Source organism: Papio anubis, chromosome 16 (genome assembly GCF_008728515.1).
Source record: "Papio anubis isolate 15944 chromosome 16, Panubis1.0, whole genome shotgun sequence".
Lineage (NCBI taxonomy): Eukaryota > Metazoa > Chordata > Mammalia > Primates > Cercopithecidae > Papio > Papio anubis.
In genome coordinates, this window is record NC_044991.1 from 22,028,853 (window position 1) to 22,056,187 (window position 27,335).

The 27,335-nt window shown below is 44.8% G+C and overlaps 2 protein-coding genes across 7 annotated transcripts in view; both read left to right on the forward strand.

Annotated features, from left to right (window-relative positions):
• The window catches only part of CHEK2 (checkpoint kinase 2), a 44,881-nt gene extending 40,846 nt beyond the window's left edge, over positions 1-4,035 (forward strand). For 2 of the 4 annotated variants that reach the window (XR_004178923.1, XR_004178924.1), the window contains exon 12: positions 2,570-2,609. Coding sequence is in view for 1 of the 4 variants with exons in the window: in XM_031656385.1 (XP_031512245.1) it covers positions 2,570-2,638; positions 3,793-3,882 (159 nt within the window). In the remaining 3 variants the exon portion in view is untranslated. Of the gene's footprint in view, positions 1-2,569; positions 2,639-3,792 lie in introns of those variants that run through there. The other 2 variants (XR_004178925.1, XM_031656385.1) reach the window with 2 other exon arrangements.
• An 8,827-nt stretch (positions 4,036-12,862) lies between these two features.
• Positions 12,863-27,335, forward strand: part of TTC28 (tetratricopeptide repeat domain 28) — a 719,970-nt gene continuing 705,497 nt past the window's right edge. For all 3 annotated transcript variants that reach the window (XM_031656035.1, XM_031656036.1, XM_031656037.1), the window contains exon 1: positions 12,863-13,105. In XM_031656035.1, the coding sequence (XP_031511895.1) occupies positions 13,004-13,105 (102 nt within the window). In that variant the 5' untranslated portion in view covers positions 12,863-13,003. The remainder of the gene's footprint in view (positions 13,106-27,335) is intronic.

The window sequence follows — 27,335 nt, forward strand, 5'->3', positions numbered from 1 at the left end:
TCTGCCTTGTATTTACTGCCTGAAATAGAGGATTTCTTCTGTTTGCTTTTAAGGGATATTATAATTTAATCTTTATTTCATTTATTGTTGGAGACAAGGTCTTCCTCTGTTGCCTAAACTGGAGTGCACTGGTGCAATTATAGCTCACTGCAGCCTCGACCTCCTGGCCTTAAGGGATGCTCCCGCCTCAGCCTCACAAAGTGCTTGGATAATAGGCATGAGCCACTGTTCCTGGCTAATTTAATATTTGGGAATAATTGTAGACATCCTGAAGAAAATCAATATTTATTTATTTATTTCGTTTTCTGAGACGGAGTCTCACTTTTGTCTAACAGGCTGGAGTGAAATGATACGATCTCAGCTCACTGGAACCTCTGCCTCTAGGTTCAAGCGATTCTCTTGCATCAGCCTCGCAAGTGGCTGGGATTACAGGTGCCTGCCACCATGCCCAGCTCCTTTTTGTATTTTTAGTAGAGACGGGGTTTCACCATGTTAGTCAGGCTGGTCTTGAACTCCTGACCTCAGGTGATCCACCCACCTTGGCCTCCCAAAGTGCTGGGATTATAGGCATGAGCCACTGCGCCTGACCTGTTTACTTGTTTAAATATAGGCCCGATTAGGCTTGTGACCCCTCTGTTTGGCTTCACTGAAGGGCTGCTGAGAGATGGACTTTTGAGAGTGACACTGCAAGATAACTGAGACCCTAAGTAAGGCCATGAGAGGGTGTGGAGTGGAATCCAGATGAGCTTGCTGCTGTCATATGGCAATGGGGAGCTACACTGAGAAACTTAAAACAGAGTGACCTCAAGTGATCTGCCCTGCCTCGGCCTCCCAAAGTGCTGGGATTACAGGCGTGAGCCACTGTGCCTGGTCCTTCTTTCCTTCTTTCTTTCTTCCTCCTTCCTTCCCCTTCCCCTTCCCTCCCCTCCCTTCCCCTCCCCTCCTCTTCCCCTCCCCTCCCTTCCCCTCCCCCCCTTTCCTCCCCTGCTCCCTTTTTTCCTTCCTTGCTGCTTTCCTTTCTTCCTTCCTCAGGGTCTTGCTCTCTCACCTAGGCTGGAGTGCAGTGGCATGATCACTGCACCATGATTTTCAGGCTCAAGTGATCCTCCTGCCCCAGTCTCCCAAGTAGCTGAGACTATAGGTGTATGCCATCATGTCTGGCTAATTTTTAAAATTTTTTTTTTTTTTTTGAGACAGAGTCGCACTCTGTCACCGAAGCTGGAGTGCAGTGGTGTGATCCCCGCTTACTGCAACCTCTGCCTCTCGAGTTCAAGCGATTCTCCTGCCTCAGCCTCCTGAGTAGCTGGGATTACAGGCGTGCACCACCATGCCTGGCTAATTTTGTATTTTTAGTAGAGACAGGGTTTCACCATGTTAGCCAGGCTGATCTCAAACTTCTGACCTCAGGTGATCCACCCGCCTTGGCTTCCCAAAGTGCTGGAATTATAGGTGGGAGCCTCCGTGCCCGGCCTAATTTTAAAATTTTTTTGTAGTGACACAGTCCCACTATGTTGCCCAGGCTGGTCTCAAATTCCTGGCCTCAAGCAGTTCTCCCACCTTGGCCTCCCAAAGTGCTGGCATTATAGGCATGAGCCACCATGCCCAACCTAGTGTTGTATAATTTCCATATCCATCAAATTGCCAAATGGTGGAGGACTTTACTGTATCCTCTCCCTTTGCCCACTGTGGTATGCTTGGCTCAGTGGGGCTGGAGTTGGGTGGGAAAGTACATGAGGCATTGGAATCAGATAACTCTGGGTCTGTATTCTGCACATGCCACCTGTGAGTGGCTGAACTGGGCTTCTGGCCAGCACTCAAAGGCCACATTCCTAGTTATAGATGTTCCTTTCACCTTGGTGAAGATGAGGAGAGCTGCACCAGACCACCTCTCAGGGTTTCCTAATGCAAATCCTTGAACCCTGCAAAAGTGAGCATCCAGAGAGGTGGGAGCTACTTTTATACACACTGTCTGTGCCCTCCTCATCTCCCGCTTCTGCAGCATGAAACACCTGTAATGCTTTGTTCTGTTTATTGTCTCCCTTTCTCATTAGACCTGAGCTCTGGGATATTGTGGGCTCAAGTACTTCTGACAATTTGTATGGTATCTGCTGGGTGAATTTTCCTAGGGTGCTGGACTGGTTGTTAGGATAGCCTGGGTGACTGGCCTCATTCATGGCAGGGGCAGCAGGTGGAGAGTGGTCCCGGAAGGATTTGAGGAGGTGCATGGAGTCAGGCCCAGCCTCTGGCCTCCTGATTGCCATCTTTCTCAGGATCTGGGATACTAATTTAGAAACTCTTGACTGCTGGAGGCTGTGATTGACCCACTGAGAGCTTTTAGGCATGTGGATGTGAGTCAGCCAGGATTGATGGAGCATTGACTGCTAATTAGACTCCTCTGGGAAGGTAGAGGGGGGCAACATATAATGCCTTCGCTGTGGGATCTTCATCAAGGGGATGATTCTTGGACGGATATCTTTTCCTCCCTCTTTCCAGGGGCATGCTAGCCCTGTCCTTCTAGGAGCTTTCTATCCTTCAGACACAGCTACTTATATTTTTAATTCCCTCACAGGATGAAGACATGAAGAGAAAGTTTCAAGATCTGCTGTCTGAGGAAAATGAATCCACAGCTCTACCCCAGGTTCTAGCCCAGGCATTTGTATTCCTGATGATTACTAAATGTAGTCTGGGCTTAAGGAGCTGATAAGCAAAGATGATGTGTTTGAAGATTTTCCTGAGTAGCAATTGCTTAACATTGTTTCAGTTTTAACGTAGTAAAAACTCTGTTTTAACTTGATCCACTCCAGCACCCTTAGATTTAAAAATGCAGGATACATTTAATATCTAACACATAATAGACAGATAAGCACAGCCAGGGATTGTCATCCAAAAGGTCATCTGCAAGGCAGTTTTGAAAGAGTCTATTAGAGGCTCAAATATAAATTTGTTGGAAAAATTAAAATTTGGATCAGTAGTTGATTCCTTGATTATAATTTTATTCTTTAAAGTTCTTTGTAAGTATAAGTTAATTCCAGTCCTGCTTTTTTGTTGTTGTTGTTGTTGAGTGGTAGCTCTCCTTTTTCCCACTATTTCCTGTCCCCAATTTTTTTTTTTTTCTTGAGACAAAGTCTTGGTCTGTCACTCAGGCTGGAGTGCAGTAGTGTAATCTCAGCTCACTGCAACCTCTGCCTCCTGGGTTCAAGCAATTGTCCTGCCTCAGTCTCCCGAGTAGCTGGGACTACAGGTGCCTGCCACTGCACCCAGCTAATTTTTGTATTTTTAGGTGAGATGGGGTTTTGCCATGGTGGTCAGGCTTGTCTCTAACTTTTGATCTGAAGCGATCTGCCCATCTCGGCCTCCCAAAGTGCTGGGATTATAGGCATGAGTCACCGCACCCAGCCTTCCTCCCAATTTTATATATGGGAAAACAACTAAGGCACAAAGATTGCCTTCCCGCAAAACAGCAAGACCTGGGGCTTCAACTGAGAGGAATTATAGTCCTTTTAAACTTGATATTTAGAAGAAGATAATCAAGAGGAAGTTGGTTATGCTACTTGCTTTCAGTATACATCATTCAGAGGTCAGAAACCAGAAGGGAGAGAAATATCTATTAGATAAGCATATCTGAGTTCGGGGCTGTGGTGAGGACTCAGTTGTCAATGATGACAACCAGTAATTTTTGGTACTAGAATTTCACATCAAATGCCCCCACTTTACTGGAAGTGTATTGGGGAACTTTGATAATCTTAAAGAAGCCGGTGATTTTCTTTTGAACATTTCTCCATTTATTTTCAGCCTTCTACTAGTCGAAAGCGGCCCCATGAAGGAGAAGCTGAGGGTGCCGAGACCACAAAGCGCCTGGCTGTGTGTGCTGCTGTATTGTGAACTCCGTGGTTTGAACATGAAAGAAATGTACCTTCTTTCATTCTGTCATCTTTCTTTTCTTTAAGTCCGTTTTTTATAATTTGTATTTTAATTATGGGAATAATTGCTTTTTCACAGTCACTGATGTACAAATAAAAAACTGATGGAACCTGGGCTTTGTGCTTCTGCTTGATAATTGGTTCTTTAGTGGAATGGTTTTATTATTTATTTATTTGAGATAGAGTCTCACTCTGTTGCCTAGCCTGAAGTGCAGTGGTACAAGCTTGGCTCACTGCAACCTCTGCTTCCCAGGTTCAAGCGATTCTTGTGCCTCAGCCTCCTGAGTAGCTGGGATTACATGTATATACCACCATGCCCAGCTAATTTTTATATTTTTTGTAGAGACAAGGTTTTGCCATGTTGGCCAGCCGGGTCTTGAACTCTGGACCTCAGGTGATTCGCCTGCCTTGGTCTCTTAAAGTGCTGGGATTACACGCGTGAGCCATTGCGCCTAGCCTGAATGGCTTTTTTTTTTTTTTTTTGAGACGGAGTCTCGCTCTGTCGCCCAGGCTGGAGTGCAGTTGCCAGATCTCAGCTCACTGCAAGCTCCGCCTCACAGGTTTAGGCCATTCTCCTGCTTCAGCCTCCCAAGTAGCTGGGACTACAGGCGCCCACCACCTCGCCCAGCTAGTTTTTTTTGTATTTTTTACTAGGGGTTTCACCGTGTTAGCCAGGATGGTCTCGATCTCCTGACCTCGTGATCCGCCTGTCTCGGCCTCCCAAAGTGCTGGGATTACAGGCTTGAGCCACCACGCCCAGCTGGCTTTTTTATATTTAAAGTTGTTGTGTGCCTTTCATCTGGAACTACACCTTGGCTATCACTAGGCAGGTTTCCCAGGATGTCACCGTGGTCTCAGCCTGTGAGAGCCGAATACAAATTCTAAGGACCCCTTGGAAAGTTCCAGGGAAAGGAACATAATGAGGTTGGGGGTGGAGTTTGTAGAGACTGGCGGACTGGCTGCCAACATCTTCATGAGAACAGCAGGTACCTTGGTGCATAATAACAGGCCAGTTTATATTCTTATCCTCGCCCTCATAAAGATACAGGTCTACAGTCTCTGAAACCTTTGGGCTAGATAAGTTGTGAAATTTAATGATCCAATTTTAGGAAGATGATAAGGCATATCTGCTATGTGTATGTGTAGCACCCCAGTGGAGTCCTACACATGCGGAGTCCTACCCCAGTGGAGACCAAACATGTTAATATTTCCACAGCAAATATTCACAGTAAGAGGGATAAAGAAAGATTATAGGTAGTTGCATATTGGTTCTTATCAGTCTTTTCTTCCAAAGGAGCTACAATGACTTGTTTTTGAGAGCTGTTTGGGTTTTGGAAGTGGAGATAAGGCATATGGTTATGTCATGTTGACCCAACAGTGACCAGGGAGGCCCTGTGCGAAGACTTACCTTTGGCTGTTCTTGTCCTCACAGTGATTCTATGAGTGAGGTCCTCCAGCCACTGTCATGTCACAGGTGAGGAAACCAAAGTTAGAGGAGGAAGGTAACTTTTCCAGTGTCACACAGCTGGTAAATGGCAGAGCTGGGACCCAACCCAGGTCTTTTTGACTCTAAAACTAACGTTCCTTATTGTCCACTGAAACTGCTTTTATAACTTTGCTTGGTTGATGCTAGGACACTTTGTAGCTTGCTGGCCATGCCATGAATTGAGTGCCATGGTTCAAATGCCACTGGCAATTCAGTCAGGGCAGGGTCAAGGGCGCACAGCTGTTTCCTTAGCAAATGAGGTTGGTGGTTGGAAATTTCCATTAAAGGGTATTTAAGCATTCTGAGACTTGGCTGGCCTGGTGTAGGGGGTTTGGGAATTTAGGTGGTTTGCATGTTTAAAGGAATGAGGCTGAGATTGCCAAGTAGATGGGTTTTAGCTCATTTGAATATTTAATGTGGAGGCTGTGGTTTCCTGGGACATTTATCCCACTCGTGTAGAGTTAGCTGGCTTTTCTCTGTTTCGTTTCATTTCTTTTCTTTTTTCTTTTTTTTTTGTTTTTGAGATGAAGTCTCACGCTTGTTGCCCAGGCTGGAGTGCAATGGTGCGATCTCGGTTCATTGCAACCTCCGCCTCCTGGGTTCAAGCGATTCTCCTGCCTCAGCCTCCTAAGTAGCTGGGATTACAGGTGCTCACCACCATGCCCAGCTAATTTTTGTATTTTTAGTAGAGATGGGGTTTCACCATGTTGGCCAGACTGGTCTTGAACTCCTGAGCTCAGGCAATCTGCCCGCCTCCCTCCCAAAGTGCTGGACACAGGCATGAGCCACCATGTCCTGCCACCCTTCTCTGTTTCTAGAGCATTTTATATTAACTCCCTCTCATGATATCTTCCATGGTAGACTGAAAAATGGCCCCTCCAAAGTGTCCTCATCTTAATCCAAGAATATGTTCCTTTCCATGACAAAAGGGACTTTGCAGATGTGATTAAGCATCTTGAGATTGGAGCTTATCCTATGTTGCCTGTGGGTCCAGTGTCCCATCACAGTGTTTTGTTTTTGTTTTCGTTTTCTTTTTTTTTGAGATGGAGTTTTTTGCTCTTGTTGCCCAGGCTGGAGTGCAATGGTGCAATCTCAGCTCACTGCAACCTCCACCTCCCAAGGTTCAAGCAATTCTCCTGCCTCAGCCTCCCGAGTAGCTGGGATTATAGGCGCTTGCCACCATGCCCAGCTAATTTTTGTATTTTTTTTTTTTTTTTTTTTTGAGACGGAGTCTCGCTCTGTCGCCCAGGCTGGAGTGCAGTGGCCGGATCTCAGCTCACTGCAAGCTCTGCCTCCCGGGTTTACGCCATTCTCCTGCCTCAGCCTCCCGAGTAGCTGGGACTACAGGCGCCCGCCACCTCGCCCGGCTAGTTTTTTGTATTTTTTTAGTAGAGACAGGGTTTCACCGGGTTAGCCAGGATGGTCTCGATCTCCTGACCTCGTGATCCGCCCGTCTCGGCCTCCCAAAGTGCTGGGATTACAGGCTTGAGCCACCGCGCCCGGCCTAATTTTTGTATTTTTAAGTAAAGATGCAGTTTCACCATGTTGGCCAGGCTGGTCTCTAACTCCTGACCTTGTGATCTGCCCGCCTCGGCCTCCCAAAGTGCTGGGATTACAGGCATAAGCCACCACATCTGGCCCACAGTGCTCTTTTAAGAGGGACTCAGCAGTCAGGGGAGATGGCAATGTGATGATGACTGAGTGTCTTAGTCTTTTTTGTATTGCTATGCAATATCTGAGACAGGGTAAGTTATAAAGAACAGGTTTATTTCTTACAGTTCTGGAGGCTGGGAAGGTCAAGATCGAGGGGCCCGCTTCTGGTGAGGGTCTTCTTGCTGTGTCATCCCATGATGGAAGGCATCACATCAAGAGAGAAAGGGGGTTGAACTCATCCTTTTATTTGGAACCCACCTCCATGATAATTAACCCTCTGCTGAGATAACACCATTACTCTATTAATGAGGGCAGATCTTTCATGACCTAATTACCTCTTAAAGGTCCCATCTCTCAACACTGTTGCATTGGAGATCAAATTTCCAACACATGAACTCAGGGGGTCACATTCAAACCATAGCACTGTGCAGAAATTGGACTGGTATGCTTTAAAAATGGAGGAAAGGGCCACAATCCAAGGATTATAGGTAACCACTAAAAACATGAAAAGGCAAGAAAATGGGTTTTCCCTTCAGAACCTGCTGAAGGAATCAGTCCTTTACAACTTGACTTTAGTCAAGTGAAACTGATTTGAGGCTTCTGACCTGTAGAACAATAAGATATTAAGTCTGTGTTGTTGTAAGCCGATCGGTTTGGGGTAATTTGCTACAGCAGCCGTAGAAAACTAATTGACTCACCAATGTGAGAAATCAGCTGCTGATTTAAGGCTACCCAGCACCTACTTTCTCTCCTAATTTCACTCTAATATTCTCTTGGAGGAATTGTTTTCCCTGTTCCATCAAGTTATGGGAGATGGGGCCAGGTGTGGTGGCTCAGCAATCCCAGCACTTTGGGAGGCTAAGGCGGGTGGATCACTTGAGGTCAGGAGTTTGAGACTAGCCTGGCCAACATAGTAAAACCCCATCTCTACTAAAAATACAGAAAGTAGCTGGGTGTGGTGGTGGGCACCTGTAATCCCAACTACTCCAGAGGCTGTGGTACGAGAATTGCTTGAACCCAGGGGCAGATGTTGCAGTGAGCTGAGATTGCACCACTGCACTCCAGCCTGGGGGACAGAGTGAGACTCCATCTCAAAAAAACAAAAACAAAAAAACAAGTTATGGGAGAGGATGGGAAAGCTAAGTATCTTTTGCACCTACCCCCACTCCCACCATTGCAAAGCTGAAGGGGTTCCTAGAGGCTTCTGCTGTGGAGCTGTTCCCACTGGCTCCCCAGCTGGAGGTGGGTTTAGGACTTTGAAACATTAACAAATGGAGCTGGGACGGCAATGATGAGAACAATATTGTGCCAAACTGAACTCTGCACTTCCTAACTTTGGCTTTGGGTAAATTACCTCAAATTGCTGAGTCTTTGTTTCCATATTTGTAAAATGGGTGCAGTAAGAGTACCAACCTCTTCTATGCTGTTTGGAGGAGGCAGGTCCATAAAGTACCTGGCATGTGGTAAGGGATTCATGAATGTCGGCTTCTATCATTAAGGGTGGGAGAGCCACATAAGTAGCCAGAGTCATAGAAAGTTCTTGAGCCAGAGAAGTAAGATAATCTTTTCAGCTTTTTGTGCAGCATAAAAGGTAGGTAATTTGCTTGCCCTTGACCAAGCAAATCTGGGACTTGCCAGGCCTGGGGTGAATGGTGGGAACCCAGGTAGAGGGATATTTCTCATTGGCTGAATTAACTGTGACTCTGTTTTGCGGAGCAGCCAGGTTGCTTCATGGTGGACTTGCTGCATGCCTACATGATGGTGCCATGGATAGCTCTTGTTTGTGCCAGCCCTGTACCCGATACCTCTTGTGGTAACTGCCTCCCTATTTTTCAGAAGGAAGCATCCCTCCTTCCACTTTCCCATTTTCCCCATGTCCTTCTGGAGAGGATGACCCCAGCGCCTTCCTGAAGGGGCTTCATAGCCAGGTCTGGCCAAGCTGGATGTGGTGATTGGCTCAGGCAGGGGCATGTGGCCCAAATGGGTCCAGTGAAAGTCAGCCCTGGGACTTTGGCTGGAACTATCGGGGAACAGCCTCCGCTTTCTTGGGCAGACGTGAGTTAGGAGCCGCTCAGGCCACCATGTGGAAAGCACTGCATGAGAATGAAGTAATCAAAGGGAAACAACTGAGAGATTAGAGAGATTTATGTTGTATAAGTGCCTGTATCCAGCTATGCCTAAAGTGAGGTACCACCCCAGGCCTTTTCAGTCATGCTATCAGTTTTGTTCCTTTTTTCTGTTTTACTCTTGGTGGAGTTTTTTTTTTTGTTTTTTTGTTTTTTTTTTGTTTTTTTTCTCGTTACTTGAATAAGAAAAATACGAGACTAGAAGGCTGGGTGTGGTGGCTCACATCTATAATCCCAGCACTTTGGGAGGCCGAGGCAGGTGGATCACGAGGTCAGGAGTTCGAGATCAGCCTGACCAACATGGTGAAACCCCGTCTCTACTAAAAACACAAAAAAATTAGCCGGGCGTGGTGGTGTGTGCCTGTAATCCCAGCTACTCAGGAGGCTGAGGCAGGAGAGTCGCTTGAACCTGGGAGGCGGAGATTACAGTGAGCTGAGATTGCGCCACTGCATTCCAGCCTGGATGACAGAGCAAGACTCTGTCTCAAAACAAAAACAAAAACAACCCCCAAAAAACCAGACTAGTAAATGCAACCATTTACAAATTCCAAGAGACTCTTGAAGATTCTTTTTGTTAGTAGGGAAAACATTCTCCGTTTTTCTGCCAACTTTGGGGTTTTCAGAGAAGTTTGGGGGAGAGAAAGGAAAGCAAAGATGTGGGAAGAAAGAGTCCTTCCAGCCCCAAGTTGGGCGAACTCCCGCCAGCTACTTATACCACAGGGTTTGGGAGCACAGCCCCTTTCATTAAACTTTTAGGAGTCTTGGATGGATAGGGTGGGAATTACACTAGTGAAACTCAGCTTTGTGTATGTCAGGCATTAGGCCCTGGGATATGCAGTCATGTGTTGTATAATGACATTTTAGTCAATGACAAACCACATGTAAGTCGGTGGTACCATAAGATGATTATGGAGCTGAAAAATTCCTATTGCTTAGTGACGTAGCCATTGTAATGTTAGGGTAACACATTACTGTGTTTCTGGTGATGCTGGTGTAAACAAATCTGTGCTGCCAGTTCTATAAAAGCATAGCATGTACAATTACATACAATATATAATACTTGATAATTAACAACTATGTTACTGGTTTATTTTTTTGAGATAGAGTCTTGCTGTGTCGCTCAGGCTGGGGTGCAGTGGTGCGATCTTGGCTCACTGCAACTTCTGCCTCCCAGATTGAAGCGATTCTTCTGCCTCAACCTCCCGAGTAGCAGGGATTGCAGGCACCCACCACCACACCCAGGTAATCTTTGTATTTGTAGCTGAAATTGGGTTTCACCATGCTGCCTAGGCTGGTCTTGAACTCCTGACCTCAGATGATCTGCCCGCCTCAGCCTCCCAAAGTGCTGGGATTTCAGGCATGAGACACTGCACCTGGCTCTGGTGTATTTAGTATTTTTCATAATTTTAGAATGTATGTTTTCTATTTACATTAAAAAATAGCTAACTATAAAACAGCCTCAGGCAGGTCCTTCGGGAAGTAATCTGGAAGAAGAAGGCATTGTTATCACAGGAGATGACAGCTCCATGCATGTTATTGCCCAGGCTGTATCTTGGCAATATCTTGGCTCACTGCCAATATCTTGGCTCACTGCAACCTCCACCTCCTGGGTTCAAGCGATTCTCCTGCCTCAGTCTCCTGAGTAGCTGGGATTACAGGTGCACACCATCATGCCTGGCTAAGTTTTGTATTTTTGGCAGAGATGGGGGTTTCACCATGTTGGCCAGGATGGTCTCGAACTCCTGACCTCAATATTCGCTCGCCCTCGCCTCCCAGCAGCTGGGATTACAGGTGTGAGCCAATGCCTTGGCAAAATTTTAAATAGTCAAGCCAGTAAGCTGCCGGGTACCGTGTGCCCAAGCCTGTAATCCGCATTTGGGGAGGCCGAGACGGGCTGGATCACGAGGTCAGGATCGAGACCATCCTGGCTAACACGCATTTAAACCCCTTTACTAAATACAAAACTAGCCAGGCGCAGGTGGCCAGCCTGTAGTCCCAGCTACTCGGGAGGCTGAGGCAGGAGGAATGGCGAACCCGAGGCGTGGAGCTTGCAGTGAGCTGAGATCCTGCCACTGCACTCCAGCCTGCTGGGAGATGAGCAAGACCCGCTCAAAAAAAAAAAAATGTCAAGCTAAGGTTAATTTATTATTGAAGAAAAGCTTTAAAAAATTCTGGTAAGCTCTTAAGCATATGGTGTTTATAAAGTGCCCACAGAAAGGCAAGGTCCTATGCCTTCACACTCACTGACTCGTCCACAGCACCTTCCAGTCGTGCAAGCTCCTTTCATGGTAAGTGCCCTATACAGGGAGTCACCAAACTTGCTCTTCTCTTACTGTACCTTCTCTACGTTCAGGTACACAAGTACTTACCATTGTATTACAATTGCCTATAGTCAGTAAACATCATGCCGTACAGGTGGTAGCCTGGGAGCAATAGGCTAAGCCATACATCCTAGGCGTGTAGTAGGCTATACAAGGCTACACAAGGTTCGTGTAAGTGCACTTTGCTGTTTGCACAATGACGCAATCACCTAAGGAGGCATTTCTCAGAACCATCCCGTGATTAAGAGAGGCATGACCATACAGTCATTATCTCCCTGAAAGCTCAGTCAACCCTGTGCAGTGCTACTGCCACACTCCCCTTTCGCACACGCAGAAATCAAGGATCTTTGGCTCCTCTAAGTGACTTGTTCAAGGGTTCTCAGTTTTCAAGAGATGGAGGCGGGACTTGAATTGAGATTTCCCTTTCTTGAGAACCTGTGGTCCTTAACCATTAAAAACCACTTAAGAGGTCTTGTTTCTTGATCACTACCTACTAAGTGCTAGGCGCGGTGCTGAGGCTTTCTCTTGATTATTACATTGAGTCCTTAGATTCAGGAGAAACAGGCCAGGCGCGGTGGCTCACACCTGTAATTTCAGCACTTTGGCAGGCCGAGGCGGGCGGATCACGAGGTCAGGAGATGGAGATCATCCTGGATAACACGGTGAAACCCCGTCTCTACTAAAAATACAAAAATTAGCCGGGCGTGGTGGCGGGCGCCTGTAGTCCCAGCTACTCGGGAGGCTGAGGCAGGAGAATGGCGCGAACCCGGCAGGCGGAGCTTGCAGTGAGCGGAGATGGCGCCACTGCACTCCAGCCTGGGCGACACAGTGAGACTCCGTCTCAAAATAAATAAATAAATAAAATAAAAATAATAATAATAATAATAAAAAGATTTAGGAGAAACAAGTCCCGAAGCCCTGACCCTAACACGCAAGGGTTAGTGGAGATGTGGGACTTGAACTCGGCTTCTCGGTTGAGTCTGGCTGTCTCCGGGATGCGAGCACGTGCTTGCACACCTCCACGATGGCGATCCCGCCCCCTTAGTGGCGTCCTTAGCTCGGACTTCTTGCGGGGAAGTCCCTCCTGGCCCGGACCCTCGTCTCAGTCCCCGCGTCGTGGGGGAAGCGAAAGGGGCAGTGTGGGGAAATGGCCGAGGGGTCGGGTCCGGGGTGTTCTGCAGAGAGACAGGCGGCGGTGTATAGCGAGGAACTGCTTGCTCACCCGCCGAGTCGGATGGGCCCGGCGGGGGTGGGCGAGACACTGGGAACAGCGGCCAGCTCCAGAGGGCGCGAGGCGGGGCGCGCGGGGAGGGGGCGCGGCGAACGCGCGCGTGCGCGGTACGTGTGTGGGCCCGCGGGGGCGCGCGCGGTTGGGGGGGCAGTGAGGGTCGCCGCGGCGGCGCGCAGCACGGCGGGAACATGGCGCGCGGAACCGGCGCGCGCGCCTAGCTGGCGGGACCGTTAGCTCGAGGCGGACGCGGCCCGGGCCCCGTAGGGATGGAGCAGTCGCCGCCGCCGGCGCCCGAGCCGACCCAAGGGCCGACCCCAGCAAGGAGCCGAAGGCGGCGGGAGCCCGAGTCGCCGCCGGCGTCGGCGCCGGTGAGTGCGTGAGGGGCTCGGGCCGGGAGACTTTCTTTGTGAAACTCCGGCGGTGGGAGCTGAGGCCGGGCCTCAGCTGCTGAGGAGCGCCTGCGAGGCGGAAGGCGTCTCGCAGTCCGGGTTCGATCCCAGCCGCGAGCCGTCAGGCGGCGGGACCTGGTCTGCCGCCTGCCTGCCTCAGTTTCCGCGAGAGTGTGTGTGGGTGTGTGAGGGTGTGTGTGGGTGTTGGCCTGCACTCACGGGGGTGGAGAGGGGTCGGTATACAGTCGGCGCCTAATGCGTGCGGCGCCTCCCCCTCACCCCAGCCCCCGTGGGGCGGAACCTGGAGACTGGAGTCTACCTGAGCGGTAGGCGGCACCCTTGGGGAGACAGGTGTCGGCTCAGCCCGGGAGGCTCAGGTGCTACCTTTCCCGGGTGGGGTTTGTGAGGAGTGAGCTCTTCGTCCCTGGAGGCGAGCAAGTCTGTCGGTGGCTCATCACAGAGCGCTATTTTGGAAAGCGTTCCACCCACCTCAGCTTCGGGCTGTGTTTGAGTCACTAGTCAGGGGGAAGGATGCTGAGTGACATGGACTTTAGAGGTGGGGCCCCCGCTGGACGGGATGGCTCTGGGCTCTCGAGCTTACCCGCACCCCTGCCTCTCAAACCCGTTAGAGTGTAGGAATCATTAGGAGCGCCTGATAGAAATGCCATGGACTGTGTGGCTCACCAAAGCAGAGAAGCTGATTTTGAACTTAAGCTCCGAAGTTGTGATCAGGTGAGCTTGGCAAGCACTGTTTTAGAGAGTAGGCTTCCTGCGAGCAGGAGCCGGTTCTGTGTGTACCTCACCATGGCATCCTGGTACCTGACATGGTGCCTGGCACACGGTAGATGATCAGAAAATATCTGTAGAAAGTCTAAATTGTTAGGGAGAGTGCAACATAGGAGTTCTTGAGACATTTTCAGGAGCTTCTTGAGATTAATTTACAGTATGTGATTTATTTTACAGTACAGATTTATTTTACAGTATGTGATTTTTCTCAGCTCCCAGCTTAACTTTTGTGATTGTTTTTAATGCCGTGTTTTCAGTATGTGCTAGGCAAAAGCAGGGTATATGTTGCTTAGTATGCACTATCCACTAGGCCGGGTGCAGTGGCTCACTCCTGTAATCCCAGCACTTTGGGAGGCGGATTGCTTGAGCCCAGGGGCTTGAGGCTGTAGTGAGCCAAGGAGTTAGAGACCAGTGTGGTAAACATAGCGAGACTCTCTCCACAAAAAATGCAAAAATTAGCTGGGTGTGGTAGCGTGCACTTGCAGTCCCAGCTACTCTGGAGGCTGAGGTGGGAGGATCGTTTGAGCTCAGGAAGTCCAGGTTGCAGTGAGCCAGGGTTGTGCCACTGCATTCCAGCCTGGATAACACAGCGAAACCCAGTCTCTTAAATGAGTAAATAAATACATAAATGATTATGTATACTCCAACTAGGTTAAAATTAATTCCGAATCAAAATTCTAAATTAAAATATGCATATTTCTTTCTCTTCATCATTTGGGAACACTAGGCTTTTAGGATTTCATTCCATTGAGGCAGGTAAGTATCTACATTTTTGACAAAGCAAATAGGAATTACTGTTAATTCAAGAAAGTTGGCAGTTTGCTTAAACCTGAGTATTTGTAGTCTTTGTGATTTTTTTTAATTTTAATTTTTTTCTTTTTTTTGAGATGGAGTCTCACTCTGTCGTCCAGGCTGGAGTGCAGTAGCGCAATCTCGGGTCACTGCAACCTCCACCTCCTGAATTCAAGTGATTCCCTGCCTCGGCCTCTGGTGTAGATGGCATAACAAGGGTGCGCCACCATGCCCAGCTAATTTATGTATTTTTAGCAGAGAGGAGATTTTACTGTGTTGCCCAGGCTGGTCCCAAACTCCTTGACCTCAAGTGATCTGCCCACCTCGGCCTCCCAAAGTGCTGGGATTACAGGCGTGAGCCATCACACCTGGCCTTATTTTTATTTTTATTTTTTTGAGACAGAGTCTCACTCTGTTGCCCAGGTTGGAGTGCTGTGGCATGATCTCCGCTCACTGCAACCTCCACCTCCCAAATTCCAGCAATTCTCATGCCTAAGCCTCTTGAGTAGCTGGGATTACTAGACCGGCTAATTTTTAAAATATTTTTTTAGTAGAGACATGGTTTCCCTATGTTGGCCAGACTGCTCTGGAACTCCTGGCCTCTAGTGATCCACCTGCCTCGTCCTCCCAAAGTGCTGGAATTACAGGCATGAGCCACTGCTCCCAGCCAATCTTTGTGATATTTTGAAATTGAGGTTTATATTTTATTCAGAGTCAAAGCTAAAATAGAATTGTTTGAAAATTAATATTTCAGGCCGGGTGCGGTGGCTCAAGCCTGTAATCCCAGCACTTTGGGAGGCCGAGACGGGCGGATCACGAGGTCAGGAGATCGAGACCATCCTGGCTAACACGGTGAAACCCCGTCTCTACTAAAAAATACAAAAAACTAGCCGGGCGAGGTGGTGAGCGCCTGTAGTCCCAGCTACTGGGGAGGCTGAGGCAGGAGAATGGCGTAAACCCGGGAGGTGGAGCTTGTAGTGAGCTGAGATCCGGCCATTGCACTCCAGCCTGGGCGACAGAGCGAGACTCCATCTCAAAAAAAAAAAAAAAAGAAAATTAATATTTCAGTAACTATTGTTTACGTTAAGTTGAATTTTATTTTATTGGTTTCATTTCAGTAGGGTTTTAACTATTTAAAAAAAAATATATGTATATATATATGTTTTTTTTCCCTGAGATAGTCTTGCTCTGTTGCCCAGGCTGGAGTGCAATGGCATGATCTTGGCCTCACTGCAGCCTCCGCCTCCCTGAACCAAGCAATGCTCTTGCCTCAGCCTCCCAAGTAGCTGGGATTACAGGTGCCCACCACCACGCCCGGCTAATTTTTGTATTTTTAGTAGAGATGGGGTTTCACCATGTTGGCTGGTCTGGTTTTGAACTCCTGATCTCAAATGATCCATCCTCCTCGGCCTCCCAAAGTGCTGGGATTACAGGCGTGAGCCACCACACCCGGTCTACTCTTTTGATAATGTTGTTTTGATGCCAAAAAGGTTTTTAATTTTGAGGAAGTTTAGCTTATCTGTTTTTTCTTTGTTGCTCATGATTTTGTTTTCATGTCTAAGAAGCCATTGCCAAATCTAAGGTCATGAAGGTTTATCCCTATGATTTACCTCTATGTTTTCTTCTAAGAGTTGTATGCTTTTAGCCCTTATATTTAGGTTGTTGATCCATTTTGATTTAATTTTTGTGTGTGATGTGAGGTGTGTGTGGTGTGTGGTCCAAATTCATTATTTTGTATATGAATACAAAAAGTTCTTCCAGCACTATATATTGAAAAGAGTGTCCTTTCCTTTATTGATGGTCTTCACGTCTTTTTTGAGAATCAGTTGAATATATATATAAGGTTTCATTTCTGGACTATAAGTTCTGTTCTCTTGACCAGTATTTCTTTCTGTCTTTATGCCAGTACTACACTGTTTCATTACTGTAGCTTGGTAATAGGTTTTGAAATTAAGTGTAAGTCCTTTAACTTTATTCTTTTTCAAGACTGGCTATTCTGGATCCCTTGTATTTCCAAATGGATTTTAGGATCAGCTTATCAATTTCTGTAAAAAAGACAGCTGGGATTTTTTACAGTGATCATGTTTTACCTAATTTTTTTTTTTTTTTTTGAGTCAGAGTCTTGCCATCACCCAGGCTGGAGTGCGGTGGTGTGATCTTGGCTCACTGTAATCTCTGCCTCCTGGGTTCAAGTGATCCTCCTGCCTCAGCCTCCTAAGTAGTTGGGATTACAGATGTGCACCACCATGGTCAGCTAATTTTGTATTTTTAGTAGACATGGTTTCACCATGTTGGCCAGACTGGTCTCGAACTCATGACCTCAAGTGATCCACCTGCCTCAGTCTCCCAAAATGCTGGGATTACAGGGATGAGCCACTGCACCAGCCAACAGGTCATAACTCTTACGCATCTTATGGTTCTCATATGTATAACTGCACAATAATATCCATTCCAAAGAATTGTTAAATAAAAGAGGATGTAGGTACATACTTAGAACAATGCCTTGCCTGTGGTAGGGATTTGATATTTATTGTTTATCTTCTTCTGCTAATTAATTCCAGTTAAAAGTGAGCCACAAAACAAAAAGCAGAAAAACCCAATCAAAAACCAAGAAAAACAAAAACTCCAAAACCACAGACCAAAAAAAAAAAAAAAAACCTCACAAAGAAAAAACCACAAACAGAAACCCCAAGCCTCTTCCTGTCCCCGTCACCTTTCTACAACCCAAGAAATCCCTGTGAGTGTTTGAGGAACCACGAAAGAAGACAAGTCTCTCATACTGCATAGTTGTATTGCAAATGCATGTGAAATCAAAGTTGCTATATAGAATATTTGACAATGAATTTTAAATATTAAAAATAATAAAAGTATAATTGAACGCTTTATTTTTACTATACGATTCTTGTTTTGTGTGCTGTTTTTTCACTACTTTTTTTTCCTGAAAGCAGAAATAATATTTTTTCATTAATTTTCATGGTTACAATCTTTCTTCCTTTGAATTATTGCTATTTTTAAAACCCGTTAGAGGGAAGCCTGATGTTTGAATTTAAACTTGATAGAACTTTTATTTTGGTGTCTCTTCAGCAGCTGGGTGGATAGTTATTTTCTAAGAAGAGAAACTAGAGACATAGTATGATACAAATAAGATGTTTGGAATATCTCATGTTTCTTGTATATTCACACTGTATTATCTACAGTCTTCCAAAAAGCAAACACTAACCAGTTTTCTATAGGCATGTTTTGGCAAAATGCTAATTTGATTTTCATTTTATGATGATTGGCATTAGAGGACAATAATCTTAGTAATTTTCATCTTTACCAAAGAGAAACTCTTTATGCAATTCTGTGAATGCAAAGAATGTTGATAGCAAATTTGTCCTAACATTTTCTGAATTAAGTCCATAGTATGTTGAAACAGTATCATGGCAATTTTTGACTTCCACTATGGCATGGAAATGCCAAGTACATACCAGGGAAGGGGGGGAACCACATGCAATAATAATGCATTCTCCTATTTAACATTCACAGTTAACTTTTTTTATTTTTTATTTTTATTTTATTTTATTTTATTTTTTTTTGAGACGGAGTCTCGCTCTGTAGCCCAGGCTGGAGTGCAGTGGCACGATCTTGGCTCACTGCAAGCTCCGCCTCCTGGGTTCAGGCCATTCTCCTGCCTCAGCTTCCCGAATAGCTTGGACTACAGGCGTCTGCCACCACATCCAGCTTATTTTTGTATTTTTATTAGAGATGGGATTTCACCATGTTAGCTAGGATGGTCTCGATCTCCTGACCTCATGATCCGCCCGCCTCGGCCTCCCAAAGTGCTGGGATTTCTGGAGTGAGCCACCGCGCCTGGCGCAACTTCTTTTTTTAACTCCCGCAAAACCACAACACAAAGTCAGGTTTGTTGTGCTTGGAGCACTTGCTATTTCTTAGCAATGCTACTCTTTATCCACAAAATAAAACCACATCCTCATTACAATCAACTATTTATCAAGTGGGATGTCAAAAAAAAATCACATTCCAGATTACTATATGTTAGTTTTACACTGTTAATCTTGTTAAATAAGGTATGTTCTTCACGTCCTTGGCTAGGGGCAGTATAGCTATGATGAAAAAGGGTTTTTTCTGTAGTGGTCACAGTGAGGCCAATTACAGCCGCACTACAACACCTACTTGACCTCTTTTTCTGTTCTACTCTCCAGTTACTATTATTACCTCTTCAGTTCTCCAAATACTACTTTTGGTGTTTAGCAAAATAACTAATTCCTGGTATTTAGTCAAAGAGTAGAAGGACATTATTGTTGCTTTCTCTTTCTCAACAGCAAGAAAATATTACTGATTTTTAGTAATAAATATTTTAGGCTGGGCATGGTGGGTCATGCCTGTAATACCAGCACTTTAGGAGGCTGAGGCGGGTGGATCATGAGGTTGGGAGTTTGAGACTAGCCTGACCAACATGGTGAAACCCTGTCTCTACTAAAAATACAAAGAATTGGCGGTGTGTGGTGGCTCACGCCTGTAATCCCAGCACTTTGGGAGGCCGAGGTGGGTGGATCACGAGGTCAGGAGTTCAAGAGCAGCCTGGCCAGTATGATGAAACCCTATCTCTACTAAAAATACAAAAATTAACCGGGCGTGGTGGCGGGCACCTGCAATCCCAGCTACTCCAGAGGCTGAGGCAGAGAACTGCTTGAACCCGGGAGGCAGAGGTTGCAGTGAGCCGAGATGGCGTCACTGTACTCCAGCCTGGGTGACAGAGTGAGACTCTGTCTCAAAAAAAACAAAACCAAACCAAAAACCCCAGAAAGCCTATAGTCCAATCTCCTTGGGAGGCTGAGGAAGGAGAATCGCTTGAACCTAGGAGACGGATGTTGCAGTGAGCTGAGATCACAACACTGCACTCCAGCCTGGGTGACAGAGCGACTCTGTCTCCAAAAAAAAAAAAAAAAGTATTTTAGTTTTAGTTTTATTTATTTATTTTTTTCTTCTTTTTTTTTTTGAGACGGAGTCTCGCTGTGTCGCCCAGGCTGGAGTGCAGTGGCGCGATCTCGGCTCACTGCAAGCTCCGCCTCCCGGGTTCACGCCATTCTCCCGCCTCAGCCTCCGAGTAGCTGGGACTACAGGCGCCCGCCACCACGCCCGGCTAGTTTTTTGTATTTTTAGTAGAGACGGGGTTTCACCATGTTAGTCAGGATGGTCTCGATCTCCTGACCTCGTGATCCACCCGCCTCGGCCTCCCAAAGTGCTGGGATTACAGGCTTGAGCCACCGAGCCCGGCCTAGTTTTAGTTTTAAAGGGTTTATTTCTATTTCAATTTTCTGAATAAAGCCTTATTTTGGCCAGGTGCAGTGGCTCGTACCTGTAATCCCAGCACTTTGGGAGGCCAAGGTGGGCAGATCACTTGAGGTCTGGAGTTCGAGACCAGCCTGGGCAACATGGTGAAACCCTGTCTCTACTAAAAATACAAAAATTAGCCGGGCATGGTGGTGAGTGCCTGTAATCGCAGTTACTTGGGTGGCTGAGGCAGGAGAATCGCTTGAACCTGGGAGGTGAAGGTTGCAATGAGCTGAGACTGGGCCACTGCACTTCAGCCTGGGCGACAGAGCAAGACTGTCTCAAAAAGTGAAAACAAAACCCACATAATGGAAGAAAATATTTGCAAATATATGTTTGTAAAAGGACTTGTTATTCAGAATATATAAATAACTTACTATGCAATGATAAGAGGACAACCCAATTTAAAAATAAACAGGCTGGTTGAGGTGGCTCATGCCTGTAATCCTAGCACTTTGGGAGGCCAAGGTGGGAGGATCACTTGAGCCCAGGAGTTTGAGATCAGCCTGGGCAACATAGTAACACCCCTTCTCTACAAAAAATAGAAAAAAATGTTAGCCCATGATCACTTGAGGGGAAGTTGCAGTTTTAGTGAGCAGTGATTGCACTGCTGCACTCAAGCCTGGGTGACAGAGTGCAACCAAAGAAGTAGACGTTTCCTAAAGATATGCAAATGGCCAATGACATGAAAAAGTATACAGCATCGTTAGTCATCAGTCATGCAATCAAAACCACAATGAGATCCACTTTACGTCGACTGGGGTGGCTAAAGTTAAAAAGATAGGCAATAACAAGTACTGGTGAGGATGTGGAGAAATTGGAACTCTCATACATTGCTGGAATGTAAAGTGGTGCAGCTGTCTTAGAAAATGCTTTGGCAGCTCCTCAAAATGTTAAACATAGACTTGCCATATAGCTCAGTAATTCTACTCCCAGGTGTATATATATATATGTGTGTGTGTGTGTGTGTATATAGATACACGCGCGCCCTAAAGACATCAAAACAATAGTTTACACAAAAACTTGTACATGAATGTTCGTTGCTTTATTATTTATAAAAGCCAAAAAGTGGCCGGGCGCGGTGGCTCAAGCCTGTAATCCCAGCACTTTGGGAGGCCGAGACGGGTGGATCACGAGGTCAGGAGATTGAGACCATCCTGGCTAACACAGTGAAACCCCGTCTCTACTAAAAAATACAAAAAACTAGCCGGGCTAGGTGGCGGGCGCCTGTAGTCCCAGCTACTCCGGACGCTGAGGTAGGAGAATGGTGTAAACCCGGGAGGCGGAGCTTGCAGTGAGCTGAGATCCGGCCACTGCACTCCAGCCTGGGCGACAGAGCGAGACTCCATCTCAAAAAAGAAAAAAAAAAAAAGCCAAAAAGTGAAAACAGCCATAAGTACAAGTAACTGTTGACTGGATAAACAAAATGTATTCTTTCCAGTGGAATATTATTTTGCCATGAAAGGAAGAACTACTGATGCATAATACAACATGGATGAACCTTGAAAACATTCTAAGTGGAAGAAACCAGTCACAAAAGATCACATATTGTAATGATTCTATTTATGTGAAATAGTCAAGCATAGACAAATGCATAGAGAGAGAAAGAAGATTAGTGTTTGTCAGGAATGTTGGGTGGGGAGGAGTAGGGAATGACTGCTGGTGGGTATGGGGTGATGAGACTATTCTAAAACTAGACTGTGGTAATGGTTGTAAAACTCTGAATAAACCACTAAAAGCCACTGAACTGGATTTTTTAAATGGGTAAGTTTTATGATATGTGAAATGTATTTCAATAGAGGTGTAGAAAAATGTCAGAAAATAAAAGTCTAACCCTTAGAAAACATCATTAAACATATTAAAGTCTTTATTTGCCTCCCCCCTCTCATTTTTATTTTCAGTAATACAGGGTAAAATGAGTAGGATTACTTGATCTGACCATCTATGGCCGTTTTATGCAATGAGAAACTAAGTTCAATACCGATAGAGTTGTATTCTGTGTATACATATAATAGAATATATACTGAGTATAAAAAAATTCAAGCACATGGAAAAACTTATTTAATCCAGTAATAAACCTTTGTATTTTCTCATCAGTTCAGTTTAATAATTATTAACATTTTTGCCAGTAATTGGGTATATTTTGGGAAATAGTAGAATAAAGATTTGTAGACTTTTTTACATCTCCTAAAAGAAAATAAAATTCATGAAGCATGTATGTGGAAAACACCTTAAAATAAAGATAGATAAGAACGTTTTTGTGAATTAAAAAAAGTCATGTGAACATGTTAAGGTATCTCAACTTAACATTTAAATTGGATTATAAGTAACTTAACATTTTTAATGCAAGCATATTAACCTCCTTGTGCTTATGAGATTATTTTGCCAAATTGTAGGACAGGGGAAACTGTTGACTCTACAAAGATCTTCCCTTTGACCAGTTCTCTACTAGGAGCTTAGTTTCCTGATTTTTTTGTTAGTACAATTTGATATTGAGGAACGTATATTTAATAAGGCTGGGTACTTAGGTATAATAATTGGGTAAATTGTACCTTTTATTTTGGTCCTAACTGGTCACACTTCTGGGAATATTCTTCCTCTATCAAGAATTTCCATGTTACCAATATAATTTTGGGATTCAGTCATCTTTATTAGACATGTGGCCCCATGTGAAGTTTCTTATCACTAGAAAAAGTGTATTGCAGCAGGCTGCAGTTTCCTGATACTGCACAGTTGCTTCTGTTCTGTGTGTAATATTTTTGTTTTGAGTTGTCTCGGATCCATGTCACTTTTGGCTTATGTAGCAACAGGATTTTTGAATATTGCTCCACTGTCAGATAATGCTTTTGTTGAATCTCTTGCTTCCTAATATTCACAAAGATTTATGAAAACCATTTATAATAATTGTTCAAGAAATTGGCCACAAATTCCAGATATATTTTATGAAAAATAAAATTTTCATTAGACATATTTGGAAGAACCATATAAAGTATAGAGTATTTGTGTGAAAGCACTCTTCCTTCCATAAGTATAGGTGTTTGAGATTATTATACCTGGACTAGCATTTATATTGTGCATACTCTGTGTCAGTACTGTTTAAACACTTTACATATATTCACTAATTTAATTCTCACAACTTTATTAAGTAGGCAGTATTATCCCCATCTTACATGTGAGACAAGTGCAGTACAGAGAGGTTAAGTAACTTTATCAAGACCATCCAGCTAGGAAACTGAGTTGCCCTGGATTCTAATTTAGTATCCTGGCTCTGGAGTCTGTGTTCTTAACCATTTGCATTAGACTGTCTTTGATTTGTATGATCACTAAGCAAATAGTGATCAATTATAACTGCCTTTTGCTTCTAAACACTAGACGTTGCTGGAAAATAACATAATTTCCCTGTGGATATTGTTAAAACCTAGTTTTTATTGTGAGATTTAAGGTTATGTTGGCACACCATTCTGGAATTTGTCTCTGTAATACTGATTAAGCAAAGGGATGAGTATTTGACACTAAGTTTATATCAAATTTTATTACCTATTAATTTAATGAAAAGATGAAATTAATTACAGTGTAAGCAGTGTAATTTCTTTCTTCTTTTTTTTTGAGACGGAGTCTCGCTCTGTCTCCCAGGCTGGAGTGCAGTGCAGTGGCGCAATCTCGGCTCACTGCAAGTTCTGCCTCCCGGGTTCACGCCATTCCCCTGCCTCAGCCTCCCGAGTAGCTGGGACTACAGGCGCCCGCCAACACTCCTGGCTAATTTTTTTTTTGAATTTTTATTAGAGACGGGATTTCACCATGTTAGCCAGGATGGTCTCAATCTCCTGACATCGTGATCCATCTGTCTCAGCCTCCCAAAGTGCTGGGATTACAGGCGTGAGCCACCGTGCCCGGCCTGTAATTTCTTTATGTATTGAAAGTTACAAAACTGAGCCAGGCATGGTTGTTCATTTCTGTATTTCAGCTATTTGGGAGGCTGAAGTAGGAGGATTGCTTGAGGTCAGGAGTTCAAGACCAGCCTGGGTGACATGGTGTGAGACCCAGTCTCTAAAATATATTTTTTAGGCCAGCTGCGGTGGCTCATGCCTGTAATCCCAGTAATTTCGGAGGCCGAGGCAGGTGGATCATTTGAGGTCAGGAGTTCAAGACCAGCTTGGCCAACATGGTGAGACTCCATCTCTACTAAAAATACAAAAATTAGCTGGGTGTGGTGATGCAATTATAATCCCAGCTACTTGGGAAGCTGAGGTAGGAGAATAGCTTGAACCCAGGAGGCAGAGGTTGCAGTGAGCTGAGATCGTGCTACTGTACTCCAGCCTGGGTAACAGTAAGACTCTGTCTCAAACAAAACAAAAAACAAAACAAAACAAAACTATCAATCAATCAAATTAGCCGGGTATGGTGGCATGTACCTCTAGTCCCAGCTACTCAGGAGGCTGAGGCAGGAAGACCTCTTGAACCCAGTAGTTCCAAGCTACAGTGAGCTATATTGGCACCACTGCACTGTAGCCTGGGCCACAGAATGAAACCCAGTCTCTAAAAATAAATGAATAAATGAATATTACAAAACTGTTATTAAACTAATACTTAATGCAGTACCTGATATAAATGTTTCTTGGATAATGGAAATTATATAACAAAGAAAGGATTATGTGAAATGAGGCTATATAACAACAATAGCTTTTTTTTTTTTTTTTTGAGATGGAGTTTTGCACTTGTTGCCCAGGCTGGAGTACAACGGCACCATCTCGACTCACCGCAACCTCCACCTCCTGGGTTCAAGGGATTCTCTTGCCTCAGCTTCCCAAGTAGCTGGGATTACAGGCATGTGCCACTACACCCAGCTAATTTTGTATTTTTAGTAGAGACAGGGTTTTTCCATGTTGGTCAGGCTGGTCTCGAATTCCCTACCTCAGGTGATCTGCTCACCTTGGCTTCCCAAAGTGCTGGGATTACAGATGTAAGCCACCGTGGCCAGCCTTAAAAACAATAGTTTTTAAGATAGCAAACAAATGATTCTAATTTCCTATGAAACTTTGAAATAAAGGGAATTATATATTTAAAAAATTTTTTTCCCTTTCTCAGATCATGAGGTCAGGAATATGAGACCAGCCTGGCCAATATGGTGAAACCCATCTCTACTAAAAATACAAAAATTGGCCGGCCGTGGTGGCTCATGCCTGTAATTCTAGTACTTTGGGAAGCTGAGGTGGGTGGATCACCTGAGGTCAGGAGTTCAAGACCAGCCTGGCCAACATGGTGAAACCCCATCTCTACTAAAGATACAAAAATTAGCCAGGTGTGGTGGCACATGCCTGTAGTCACAGCTACTCAGGAGGTTTTGAGACAAAAGTATCTCTTGAAATCGGGAGGTGGAGGTTGCATTGAGCCTAATGATGCCACTGTACTCCAGTCTGAGTGACAGAGCGAGACTCCGTCTCAAAAAACCAAACCAAAACAAAACAAAAACAAAAAATTAGCCGGGTGTGGTGATGTGCGCCTGTAGTCCCAGCTACTTGGGAGGCTGAGGCAGAAGAATCACTTGAACCTGGGAGGCGGAGGTTGCAGTGAGCCGAGATCTTGCTACTGCACTCCAGCCTGGGCAACAGAGTAAGACTCCGTCTCAAAAAAAAAAAAAAGAAAAAATTTCCGTTTCTTACTGTGCTGATGAAAGAAATGATAAAGAAAGTCACTGCTTCATAGGCATGGGCAAAGACTTCATGTCTAAAACACCAAAAGCAACGGCAGCAAAAGCTAAAATTGACAAATGGGATCTAATTAAACTAAAGAGCTTCTGCACAGCAAAAGAAACTACCATCAGAGTGAACAGGCAACCTACAGAATGGGAGAAAATTTTTGCAATCTACTCATCTGACAAAGGGCTAATATCCAGAACCTACAAAGAACTCCAACAAATTTACAAGAAAAAAACAAACAACCCCATCAAAAAGTGGGCAAAGGATATGAACAGACATTTCTCAAAAGAGGACATTCATACAGCCAACAGACATATGAAAAAATGCTCATCATCACTGGCCATCAGAGAAATGCAAATCAAAACCACAATGAGATACCATCTCACACCAGTTAGAATGGCGATCATTAAAAAGTCAGGAAACAACAGGTGCTGGAGAGGATGTGGAGAAATAGGAACACTTTTACACTGTTGGTGGGATTGTAAACTAGTTCAACCATTATGGAAAACAGTATGGCGATTCCTCAAGGATCTAGAACTAGATGTACCATATGACCCAGCCATCCCATTACTGGGTATATACCCAAAGGATTATAAATTATGCTGCTCTAAAGACACATGCACACGTATGTTTATTGCAGCACTATTCACAATAGCAAAGACTTGGAATCAACCCAAATGTCCATCAGTGACAGATTGGATTAAGAAAATGTGGCACATATACACCATGGAATACTATGCAGCCATAAAAAAGGATGAGTTTGTGTCCTTTGTAGGGACATGGATGCAGCTGGAAACCATCATTCTTAGCAAACTATCACAAGAACAGAAAACCAAACACCGCATGTTCTCACTCATAGGTGGGAACTGAACAACGAGATCACTTGGACTCAGGAAGGGGAACATCACACACCGGGGCCTATCATGGGGAGGGGGGAGGGGGGAGGGATTGCATTGGGAGTTATACCTGATGTAAATGACGAGTTGATGGGTGCAGCAGACTAACATGGCACAAGTATACATATGTAACAAACCTGCATGTTATGCACATGTACCCTACAACTTAAAGTATAATAATAATAAATAAATTAAAAAAAAAAAAAAAAAAAAAAAAAAAGAAAGTCACTGCTTGTATCTTCCTTGGTTATTAATGAGGAAGAATCAATTCTTGTAGTACAAATAAAAGTTAACTAGAAAGTTTGTTAGTACTATAAGTTGTGTTTTGATTCAAAATTTTAGTTTTAGACCAGGTTTGTGAAATAAAGGTATAATTGTAGTTTCCTGAAAATAGTTTTTTGCTGTTAAAAAAAAAATGCATTTCAGGCTGGGTGTGGGTGGCTCACACATGTAATCCTAGCACTTTGGGAGGCCAAGATGAGAGGATCGCCTGAGCCCAGCAGTTCAAGGTCAGCCTGGGCAACAGGATGAAACCCCATCTCCAAAATACAAAATTTAGTTGGGCATAGTGATGTGTACTTGTAGTCCCAGCTACTTGGGAGGCTGAGGTGGGAGGATCAGTTCAGCCCAGGAGGTAGAGGTTGCAATGAGCCATGATCATACCACTGCACTCCAGCCTGGGTGACAGAGAGAGACCTTGTC